The sequence below is a fragment of the Hippichthys cyanospilos genome, chromosome 9, assembly GCF_059441005.1.
Source record: "Hippichthys cyanospilos isolate Australia breed blue-spotted pipefish chromosome 9, RoL_Hcya_1.0, whole genome shotgun sequence".
In the NCBI taxonomy this organism is placed as follows: domain Eukaryota; kingdom Metazoa; phylum Chordata; class Actinopteri; order Syngnathiformes; family Syngnathidae; genus Hippichthys; species Hippichthys cyanospilos.
The window spans coordinates 10,561,300-10,573,972 of record NC_142377.1 but is presented as its reverse complement, the minus strand read 5'-3'; the positions used below and the strand labels follow the sequence as shown (position 1 = coordinate 10,573,972).

The following is a 12,673-nucleotide window of genomic DNA, read 5'->3' as shown; positions in this document are numbered from 1 at the left end:
TTTCCAATGTTTGCATGGAGTGAAATTCGCTTTCCTGTCTTGCTGAGACAAAATGGACACAACTGTGGACACAAGTTAATAAGCTGACTCTCAAGAGGGAATTTTTAAAATATGCTGTTGTATGAAAATATTGTTGCCATTTAATGTCGCTCTAAGCAGAGTAGCTTCATTTTATGGGGCCATTGCCTTGTCTAATAGGACGAAAGTGATTTTCTGCCAAAATTGTAGCACTTTGCACTCCAGTCACCCGCCAGTAGTGGCCATTTACTTGATCAGTATCATTTCCTTTTGTGTCAACATTGGTGTGTTGAAAAGCATCAGACAACAACTGGTGACCCTCGTCCCTGGCCGGCTGGCTCGCGCGCCTCCACGGTCCCCCGCTCTCCAAAGCAATCTAATTAACGCTGGCAAAGCTTTTGGGAAGTCGCCGCCTCCCCTCGAAGGGGCGAGCGGGACTCGGTCCAGATCATGAGTCCACATCGCTAGTTTCCCTAAATGAGTGGCGAGCTCTTTGCCAGGAACGTGGCGCCGTCTGTCACGAGGGGGAGAAACGTGAGCGTGTGAATTTGCCAGGCGAGCGGAAGCGCGTAGGTGGAGAGGCGCCACTTGAAACCATCTTCTCCTTGAGCCCCTGGCGGCGAGATAAGTCCTCGCTATCTTCTTCGCAGCCTGTTCAACAGACCATTATTTGTTCTGGCTCATCCTCCGGCGCCCACAGGATCTCTCCTGTCCAGATCCTTCGCGCTGATACAAATCAAACAAATGATTGCATGCAAATAAGGGTGAGCGTAGAGGAGAGGGGCTAAAGACTAAATTTAGCCCCTGTCACCATCGCGTGACTTGATTTAGGCGGGGAACAAATCTTCGCTTTTCTCCCCGCCGAGAAGGGAAATGGTATTTTCGTGCGACGCTCCGCAGAGACGCCGCGCAGAAGAGATTAATGAAGCGATACGGACCTTTTCACCATGACGTCGTCACGTGTACTTCGAGGTGGTAAGAGATGGGGCCCTTTGCTATGGCGTCACTCGTAAACAAACTCTGTCCACGTCATTTGACCGAGGAGGAGCTGCGTTTCAGAAAATCGCCTCAATGGCTTCAAGTCAACTGAATTTACAGATCTGTTTTTAAATGATAAGAGCTTGATCATCACATTGATCAACAACTAACCTTGTTAACCTTAATTCCCCAAATATGGGCACACATTTTTACCCAAAAATGAGAGCCAAAAGTATGGGTTCGTTCTATAAACGGTAACTTAAAGACAAGATTTTTTTTTTTATACAATACCACTCAAGGAAGATTGGTACGTCAGCCTCATGAATCGAGTTTTGATGCACAGATGTGCATTTTTTATATCAGTCATACGTATTCTTACTTAAAATAATTATCGCAACGGGATTAGCTTGAGGGTCGACGGCAGTTGGCTGTTAGCAGCCAGTGCCTTTTGCAGCCAACAGCTTGTGTTAGCTGAGGTTGTTTCTGTGTTATTTTCAATAAATGAAGCAAGCAGACCGAACCACCGTTCGAGTCCATCTTTGGTCACACGCAGGAATATGACTAAAACGATGTTAACATGTAAAGGTTAATATTTCTCCACCTTATTCAATGAAGAGTGGCAAGGTATAGAGCTGTGTGCACCGTTTAGACAACATGGAAAGGTATTCTATTTGACTTGTTTATATGTCTTTTGACATATACACACAATCATAAACTTGGTGGAACACGGATGCTCCACAACTTTGGCTATTAGTGGCAATTAATGAACTCGAGCTGCGTCACGAAAAAAGAGAAAACAACAGCCGCTTCGAGCGCATTCAACGTTACATTGGCCCAGCGTTCACTGATCGCTCCCAATGTGGGAAATGTGAAACACACTTAACTTACATTTATGTATATGAACACAATAAAACATGAAGAATTTTACAAAGGTGAGAGTTTGACTGTTTTGCTGTCATTTTTACATTGTCGCCAAATTGTTGACGCATCCCATACATAGTAACATAGAAAATACCAAAATTTGCCCTTAAAATGAAGGGTACGTCCTACTATATACATAGTGCGTCTTTAATTGGGGAACGACATCAACTCCAATTGTTTGAATCATCAGTAATTATTCATTGACTTTTGTAGTCTTTCATGAAAATTGACCAATTATCTTTTAGTGATGAAAAAATGAAGCCTCATGAAGGACATCTGAAGCACTACCTTCTAGCATAATTATCAGCTAGGAGCACTCAACTGCTCCATCCTGTATAGCTTAGCGATTGCAGTCAGATGACTTTTTAAAGGCGGTTTAATAGATCTAAGTGAGTCCAGTTGGCAGTGCCAACTGATCACTTTTTAGCGAACCAAGCTTATTCAAAGGAACTGTTTTAGACATAGCATTAACCACTACTGTATTTTTTTAGTCAAAATCTGATGAAACTGTTTTGATATTTTTTCACTCCTTTAGATAATATTTTGGTTTAAGGACGCAGTGGAAATTTCATACATTTCCATCACCACTTTGGTGGACAAAAATGGATGGGCAAGGGCCCTCCCGTCACGGTTTACCGCTAATTAATATGACTTTGCTGTGCAACCTTGATCATACCTTAATACCAACTCCAACTTTCAAAATAATGTCGGCACAAGTGGTAAAAAGAAGGAAAAGTTCATGAACTTTAGCGATCAATTCTTTCTTGACCCTTTTCACTTGCTGCGCAACACTGATCCTTTTCCAGAACTCACTTGAACTTTTTCTCCCACGATGATGAAAAAGACGGCAGACTTGGCCGAGATGACTTTGGGAATGTATTATATGATAATGTATTTAACATTCAAGTTGAGCAGCCGGCAGCTCCAACTGACAAAATGGGAAGGGATAATTGATTTGATATTTCGTTTTCTTTAAACTGCTGACAGGAGAAGGGCGTCCAATCAAACATGCACGATTCCCATCAAAGCGGTGAAATACATTTTGAACACTGGCTTAACTGCGCTGACACACACGTTCCCGTACGTGACCGAGCATATACTTTTGTTATTCTACTGTGAGTAATTCTCGTCACTCAGTTTATTTCTTTTGCGCAAAGTGGCAGTTGATTAACTAAGCAAGAAAATCGATGGCTTTCATTGTAGAAGACATACATAAATAGCACGTAGCGGTGAAATGCTGGAGGCTGGTGCTCCTTTAAATCACTAATCCTCACATCTATGGCATTTCTCACTTGAGCGAAAACGACTCATTCGAGTGCCCTAGTTCAAAACAAATAACGATATCTGTTTACCTGTTTATTAAGTGAACAGAGTTCATGCTATGAATATGTCATACGTGTAAGTAGTTCAAAGATTGACAAAGTTACAGCAGATTTGAATGTTACCAAGTTGAAAATCCATATTTCCATCAATAACTCAATACTAATCCCTGCAACATAAGCCTGGTTTTGTGAAAACTCAAAAATATGCCTCAAAATACTAAACACTTACTGCATTTTCAGACTATAAATTGTAACTTTTTTTTTTCATGATTTGAGCCCAGCGGCTTATAGTCCAGTGCGTCCTATCTGAAGGTGTTTATTTTTTTATTTTTTCCAGGCGACAATTTATGGAACACCTATGAAATACAACTGAAACAATGTAAATACGTGTCTGTGATCAAAAAGAGTTTTAAAAATCTAGTATTAAAAAATGAAGATAATAAAAAGAATAATAAACAATGATAAGATCTTTTATAAAAGTTTGTGACTTGTAAATTTGATATTTATGATTGTACATTTATAGTTATGTTTATATAGATGAATTATGTACAATGTCTCTAAGTAATCAATCAATGAAACAGAAGAAGAAGACGGTGTGAAAGTATTGATTTTGAGTTTCAACTGCCATATAACTTTCAGTGTTCTTTCGGGGTGATGTTGAAAATATGTTTAAATTGAACAAAAAAGGTTGATTACATAAACATGTTTTTTTTTAGTGGAAATCTAAGCAAATCATAGTTTTGTTTTTTAAGCGGATACCCGATTATTCCATAGAATTAACGGCAGCCTGCATATCAAAATATACAACAGCCTTACTATTATAGCAAAACTAGTATAAAAACTTTTTTTTTTACATTAACATTGGAAATAACAGCATACGGGCATCAAATGTATTGTGTGTTGTTTTGCAGGGTGCGCCAAAAGAACTTATTTTTCTTTTTACTGGAGCATCTCAAAACAAGTCGATTTTCCTTCATTGCTCCCTGCAGGTGGCCGCTGGCGGGGAGGAAGCCTCTCAGGGCCAAATTGAGATCTTCTCCCTCAACAGGCCCGTGCCCAGGGCCGTCAAGAGCCTGCAAGTGGGCTCGGCCGTCCGCTGTCTGGAATACGTGCCGGAAGCTTCTCCCGGCGAGGAGGCGGAGGACGAGGCTCATAAGGCCCCGCCGGGAAACGGCGCCGGCATCTGTGTCGGTTTGGATGACGGACGGTGAGATCATAAAAGACACCTCAACATTACAGTTGAACATCTCATATAAAACAAAGTATCGTTCCGGATTTATCCGAAATTGGTGAAACGTGTCATCTGAGAAGAGACCGTATTTAAAAAAAAAAAAAAAAAACATTATCAAAACTCATTTTATGAACACATTACAAATTTTTGCCGCGGAAAAAATTGCAAGCAAAAAATTCTATACTATACTAAATCTACAAGACTTTTATAACATGGATATTGACACAGTTGCTAATGCACTTTTCAGGTGTTCATTATTGTACATTTTGAATTATAAGTCGCTACTTTTTTCTCATGCTTTGAACCCTGAGTTCCGTGCAGTTTATCTGCAGTTTTTTTACTAGCCACCAGGGGGTAATCATTAAGGTAAAGAAAGGGAGACAGAAGAAGATGCTATCGAAATATTGATTTTGAGTTTGAACTGCTCTTTTACTCACCACCAGGGGGCACTCCACTAGTAAGCACAGCCAGGAATGTTACTGTTATTTATGGTTTTTTTGTTTGTTTGTTTGTTTTTTGTGCCAATCTTTTCACTTTTACTGAAAATGAAGATCTGCTCCAAATATCACTTTTTGGCCTTCTTGACTGCCAATAATCTGTATCAGTCCTGAAAAACAAATTGGTCTATTTCTACTCAACAGACTCTTACAAACATTCAGTATTTTTTGAACTTTTAAACCACGCAATGTTTTTGGAGTTCAAAAACACTGCCCCCTGTGTTACCTCTGTCTGATGTGGTTGCTGAATCCCTCAATAGACTTTCAACCAAACAGTCATCTCTTCGCTTTTTAGAATTCTGGTCTATGGCAGCGTGGACACGGCGGCTCAGTGCCTCTTGACCCTCAGCAACCCGAAGGGCTGCCCCGTGCTGTGCCTGAAACACTCACCTAACTTCCTGTTTGCTGGCCTGCGCGACGGCACCTTGATGATTTACGGGAGGAAAAACAGCGGTAAGCTTCCAATGCATCCACATGATAAGTATAATATGAGCGCATTACTCTTTTTCTCAATTTGTAACTATTTATTGGGCCATTTTTACTGTGTGTAAATTGCCACATTCAGCTGTTCAGCCGTCATGTAAAACAAATTTCTATGACATTAGATGTTCCGTGTTAGAAAGGCACCTTGATGATTTTACGGGAGGAAAAACAGCGGTAAGCTTCCAATGCACCCACATGGTAATTATAATATGAGCGCAATCCTTTTTTTTTCAATATGCAAATATTTATTGGGCCATTTCTACTGTGTGTAAATTGCCCAATGGCATTCAGCAGTCATGTAAAACTAATTTCTATGACATTAGATGTAGCTTGTTAAAATGTTTGTGTTCATTTGCATTCCATTTGTGAATATTAGAAGCCTGGTATCCATGGAGACTTGGCTCCACTCAAAAGGATGAAATTGTGGTCTTCTAGACATCCCCGCATTATATTATGAAAGATTGTTTATTGTTCTCCTTTTTTTACAAAAAAAACACATATGGCCAAATTTGCTGTATATACTGTATATTGTATATCAGTATAAAAAATAGAATACAATATTGTGTAATTTCATTTAAGCATACAATTTTTCTTGCAGGTTTTTTTCACTACTTTTCTTTCAATTTTCTTCCTTTGTAGTCAGACGTTAAAAAAATAACCATTTTATAAAAAAAAAAAAAACCTCTACTACAGGGTTTTTCATTGAAAACCTTTTTTTGTAGCTTTAACTCGCAGTTTTTCTCAATATGTACCTCCCAAGTCAGAGCAGACCAAAAAAAATGTAAACAGCAAACATAAGCAAACAAAAAAAGTTCGATCTCTACTTCACGAATTTCTGTTACTATACACAGTATAACTGGATATATTGAAAAAGCACATTAAAGATAGCTGTCGTCTTGGACATCTGACATCAACAGAACGACTGGAAATAATAACCCAAAACCAAAAATAACACATCAACTATTGGCCGTAAAAAATGGGGAACATGATTAGACACCATAAATGCAATCGTTCTTCTCACCAGTTAACCCTGATAGCTTCCACCACGTTGTGCAATGGAAATGAACCAAAGAACTCAAATCTCATTCATTCCGCTCATATGTTATCTGCCACATATTTGGAGTGTCTCACTAAATCTGTAGCGCACCACCTTTCCCTTTTCATCGATTTTGGAACAACATGGCAGGTGCACTGAGACGTTACATCACAAAAAAAAAAAAAATCTCCGACTTCATACCTGGATGCTGTACTGTATCACATCAAACAGCCCCCAGCAAAAGTAAAAGGATGATTAATTACATGGAGGAGGGAATATTATTGGTTGAGTGTTTCAAAAGGCAGGGCAGAAGACTCGAGAGAATTTTGGCGCATCTGTTCAAGAATCATGGCTGCCTTTGACTGCAGGGAAGCCGCACTCCAAAATTTGCGTGCACACAGCATGCTGTTGCCACGTCTTGTCAGTCACATCCATGGGTCTGAAAATGACCTTTACATCTATCGCCACGACATCAAAAAGGTCTGTTTTTAGATCTTTTTTTTTTGTCTTAAATTTAAACTGTGCATTGCAGCCGACTGTTTTACTCTCTAGAATCATTGGTGAGATTTCAAGCATTTCCTCATTTGCTTAATGAAACAAAGTGAAGAAAAAACACAGCAATAATTTGTGTTTGCTAAAACAGCACATTTGAGTTAGGCTACTCTGTTAAAGTGATCAGTAGGAATGGCAGCTCTGGCACTTATGTCATTTACTTAAGTCCGACTTAAGTCAAATAGGCTGACTTAAGTAAATTAGGCTTCCTTTAACCCTTTCACTACAGATTCTTTTTTTTCTCGAAAAAAAATGAAACAAATTTGGCATATATTATATGTTTGTGAGCCTAAGATACTTGAAAAATTTCATTTAAAAAAAATCCTACTTCCATATATCAGGTTCCATGCCCTGGGATTTTTTTTTGTCGCATCGCTATTTTATAAAAAAAATAAATAAATAAAAAAAAAAGAATAAATAACATAAATGTGGCAGAGAAGTAAAAATGATCACCAGACGCCTACAATAAATCAATATAATCTATAGTAACACACTTATACAGCACATATTGTCAAAATATTTTCGCAAAACTAGATCGTTAGTTCACGAGCAATCGTACAACGCAACCTACCTTGTTGACAGTTTGCCCAGCACTGGCTTGTTGTTTAAAGAACCGCTGGGATGCCATCTCATGTATTCCTATACGCACTGCAAATATTTTGAAAAGCTGTGGGGTGCATTGTCCCAACGGGAGTGCAAGGGTTAAAAAGTTATCCCTTTGAAAAGTCATCCGACAGCTCTCGCCAGCCTATATGGAGTACTTGAGTGCTGCTAGCTGCTAACGCTTCTACAATCTAAGGCTGCTTACCACTGCTGCTAATGTTGATGCTAATATTTTTAAATAACTTTTTTTGTTTTTAAACTGAGTAGTAGCAAACTACTTTACTACTGAGAAACAATATAGAGATTTGAGACAAATATTGCCCGTTTGGTTTACAAAACAAAGTAGCATTTCTTCTGAGTAAGCCTGGTTTGTCAAAAAGTGATTAGTAAGAAAGGCAAATGTGTCAGATGAGTCATGTACAATATATTTCACTGTTGTTCACTTTTGAAAATTAATCAGTGCTGCTAGCTTAACCAACACAAACATGAATAAAAGATTTAAAAAAAAAAGTAACATGTAGCTACTGTGAAACACAAAAGAAGCTGGATTGTGTTCTGCCGCAGGTTTGCAACATGCGGCACAGCAGGCTTCACTTCTGAGTGGATTTTGAAAAGGTGGTGAAAATGACCTTTTCATCACGCCAAGCAATTAACCTGCTGGAGTCAAAAGGCATTGTAATGCAATGAAAGGCAGAAATAAACAACTCAAAATGTTAATTAAATGGCCGGTTGCAGCCCACTCTCTAATTTGACTTCATTAATGCGCAGCAAAGGAAATGCTTATGTAATTCAATTTATCATGGTGGCAGGCGTTAAAGCGCGCCTTGTGATTAATCCTCAAAGGAACGAAAGGTCCACTTCCTTCGCGCTCTGGCCAAGCGAAACGGCGGAGAGGTGGCGGCGAAGAAGGGCATCTAAGCGAAAATGCTTTTTTTCGCTAATAAAAGGGCAGTGTGTCATTTCTTAACAAAATGCAGTTTAGCATGAAATCACTGGACACTGGCTCGCAGGTGCGCAATACCTCGTTAACTTGCTAACGTATATCCATTACATACACAAATTAAATTTAAAAACCGATACTAATGAAAGCAATATAAAGCTGGAACGATACGCCTTCTTCCATTATATAATCGCTCTCAAACAAGCAGCGTTCTTTCTTCATTTTTCCATTATTTATTTATTTTTACACAGTCATTCATTTGACCTGTTCACTAAACCCGTGCCTATTAGGGCCGGGCAATAAATCAAATAAATTCAATGAGCTGTCATTTTAAATATGGCGGATTTGAAAAGTGGCTAAATTGTGAAATCAATGTTTCGCAAGGGGCAGAATTCGCAGAGGTTTACGCTACAGGTTTACAAATGTGACTAACATTTGAGTGATTGGGTGATAGGGCGACATCTGTGGGACGTGTTTGGTGCCGCGGGACACGAAACATCCAATTCAGGAAGATAAAAACAGGAAACAGAAATATAGCGCGGCCTTCCAGATTAAAAGCAGACATTTCCAGCGTAAGATATAACCGAACATTGAAAACTAAAGTGCTTGAAGAATACTTAGCACAAAATAAATGTTATATTAATGCCCCTGCATGTGAGTAAGTATGGACTCAAACGTTGGGACATTCTTCTAGTTCTTTTCTTGAAATCAGGAAGATAACAACCTTTATTAAGACAAACACCGCTAAAGGCTAAATGCTTTATAGCGTGATAGCTTGAGTCTACTGTGAAGTTTTAACAAGGAAGGAACAACGTCAGTATCAACCAGTATCACAATATGGGTTGTGTTTGATGTACCATTTATTCATTGCATTATTTTTTATTAATTGTTTCCCAGACGATCTCTGGGATCCCGATTCTAGCCGAAGCGTGAACTTGGGTTCGGATCCAGTGCGGACGCTCTTGGTGCTGGATGACTCTGTGTGGGCAAGCTGCGGAAACACGGTCACGGTAGTTGACATCTGCACCCTCAATACTCAGGTAACTAAGTCACTGTCGGTATTATTTTTATCTTGTTGCTGCAAATATCTTGACAAGTTTGTGAGTTTTGTGCTATTCTGTGAAAATCCGTTTCGGCGGTTGCTTTGCTACACCTGGGACCGGGTGTTTTGAATCCGTGCTGGATGCAAAGAAATCTCTACTGTGAAGTTGTGGTGAAACGAGTCCTCCAATAAATCGAGTACGTTGGTTCACAAAATGCGGCATTTTTTTCTGCCTTGGGTACATATTTATTTAGCTTACACTGTCAGCAAAAAGTCAGGTTACTAACTGCAGCAAGTGATTCCTGCTATGCATGACAACACACTGCTAACCCGTTGAGAAACCCTCTTCAAAATAAATATTACCATCTCAATTATTATAGGTCCCCAGCCGCCAGTCAGCGGACCAGTACTGGTCTGTGGAATAACTGGTACCGGGTCGCATGGGCCACACCCGAAATAAATCACTTGTCATGGCCTGTAAGAGTTGGCTTTTTGTGTTGTTTTGCCTCCCTCTTCAGGTGTTTTGGAGTAATTAATCTAATTTCAGTTCATTCCAAATGAAAAGCATCGCTTGTGATTTGTGTTTTTGATTTACAAAATATAATCTTCAGAGATTGAAGACAAAGTAAACACCTCAAATTTATTTCAGCCTTTTCTTTTCTGGACAGAATAGAACTATGTCAGTTTTATGTATCATCCGAGTACGAAAACTATTTTATTTTGAAAAACCTTTAATGTTGAAAATTGGCCAGATTCCCTTGGATCCGTTTCGGTCACTTTTGCGCCAAAATTTCACTCACAAACAAGTTAAATGAGTAATAAACAGTCGTCTTTGGGCAGGAGGGACAGTCCCAGTCAGGATACAAGTGACAAGCCTACAACTTAACTAATGATGAGTTCATAATTTATGTGCACTTTATATTCGCTATTCGACCCCCCATCGACGATAAAATTGTCAAGCGTTGACATTTCCCCACCCCCTATGCAAAATTGTTGCCTTTACTGTCTTTGTATAGCTGTTATTCAACAAAATTGTGAATGCGCTCTAATTAATGTACATCAATAAAATAAATAGAATGCAAATGGGATCAATCATACATCAAATAGAATATAAATAATGGTTTCACGGGAGTGCAAACTGTTGTTTTTAGTGGGTTCTTGTTTTGTTGTCATTCAGAGCATTAATAGCTCTGGGGAAAAAGTTGTCTCTGCGTCTGTAAGGTTGTTAGGCTTTTTTAGCCCCGGCGTTGAGTATTGACCCAAAATGCTGGACCAAAAAACAGTCTGAATGGACTGTGACAGGTTGGTAAGCTGTTACTCCTTATGTTGCCATCCCCGAAGGGGAGGACTTAATGAGCCAAGTTGACCACAGAGCTTAACAGGTCAACGCTGGTTACTTGCGAGCTAACATCGTCTCCCTCCCTAGAGCGCCCTCGGCGGGGCCGACTTGACATGGCACCGGCTTGCGCGTATCATCTTCTATTTTTTTCACCTCCACACTGCAGCATAGCAAGTCGACATCAATTTTGCCGGCCGCCAACACGTGTCTCGTTTGACGCCACTTATCCCCGGAGCCTCGGAAGGGATCGGCGGCGACGCGCGCTCTGGTTTGTGCGTGCAACGGGCGCACAAGTAGCTAGCTATACAATCACGTATATTGCTGACAAAGCTTCACACGAGTAGAGCGAGGATTGCCAGGCATGAATAAATCATCAGCCATAAGGATGGAGATAGCCTGTCATAAGCTCCCAGAGCCTCGGGATGATTTTGGAAGTCATGTGGATTATGTGTCCTCTACTTGTAATATAGTCTCACAGTTTCTGTTGTTGACTGAAATCTAAAAGGTTGCTTGATATAAACCATTTGCGTGAATTTTTGTCAGACCTCTATCGGTTCCCTCATATTGGCTGTACCCGTCATATTAGGTTAAAACGGATCCAAGTGGTGTTTGGACTGTTTATCGTCTTCAAGACGCTGCGGGAATAGCCTAGCTAAGCGCTAAAGCGCTGCTTTTGCTCACACACGCAACTCATTGACGACTGTTTACACCAATCTTTAAAGTTCTCCATTGTAGTTGTTCAGATCTGCGAACTAGAGCCCGACCCATTCATCAGTCGACTGATTCGTTTAGCCTATTATCGCCCTTCCAAATAATCGTCACAGATCATTTAAATCAGCAGTTATTCTCGGTTCTCGGTTTCTGTCAATCAATGAATCACATGTGAAAGTTTGAAATTTCACACCCTGTCTAAAAAGGACAGAACATTATTTACGAATGACCGCAGAAAATGCACAAGCACTATCATGCAGTTACTGATTTTTTCTGTAACCTGTCAAGAAATGTGCAAAAATGCGGATCGTAGCTTTCCAAATGTTCGTCAGAGGTGGGCAAACTGCCACCAGACGTCCTAAAGGAAAATTTGAGCGTTTTCAAATTTGCTTGCTATAAGAGCAGTACAGACAAACTGAGTAGATCAAAAGAGCCGCTATCTTTGCGGATACTCGGCAGGGTTCGCCCTTCGTTGCTATTTAGTGGACTTAAGATGATCAGTCTGCTTTCTTGGAGGGCTACTAAAAGTCCAAGGACTTTCAAAAAATCAATAATTAATAAATGATTTATTGATGATCAAAAATAAATGTTTATCTGACAATCAATTAATCGTTGCACCTCTAGTATTCATTTAACTTAACAAACAAGACATGCTGTTTTACGACAAAGGTGTTAGCTTACCAGCTCCAGATACCGCTTATCGGCCTTCTTTGCTACAAAAAATTGACCCTGAAAAAAATATCGATCTCTACTTCATACGTATAAGTCTTTATCATCCACATCAAGCATCTCAACTGCTAATCGCTTCAACATTAGACGTTTTCTTCATGTGCGGGGCTCTCGTTTAGCGGCCGTCTCCATGGTGCGCGTCAAGGTTTTTTTGACGCTTACTCTTGAGCCGCCCGCGCGCAGGCAGCTCAAGTCGCCGCCCACTGCAGAGGAGCCAATTAGAAGAGAAAACACATCAAAGGTGGCGTTTCAAACAAAGAAGCGCCCGGCG

At 39.9% G+C, this 12,673-nt stretch overlaps 1 protein-coding gene across 4 annotated transcripts in view; it reads left to right on the top strand.

Moving 5' to 3' along the window:
* LOC148418779 (rho guanine nucleotide exchange factor 10-like protein) overlaps positions 1-12,673 on the top strand; it is a 117,665-nt gene that overhangs the window by 96,530 nt on the left and 8,462 nt on the right. For all 4 annotated transcript variants that reach the window (XM_088423868.1, XM_088423867.1, XM_088423870.1 and 1 more), the window contains 3 exons: positions 4,229-4,446; positions 5,263-5,420; positions 9,479-9,621. In XM_088423868.1, coding sequence (XP_088279994.1) covers positions 4,229-4,446; positions 5,263-5,420; positions 9,479-9,621 — 519 coding nt within the window. The remainder of the gene's footprint in view (positions 1-4,228; positions 4,447-5,262; positions 5,421-9,478; positions 9,622-12,673) is intronic.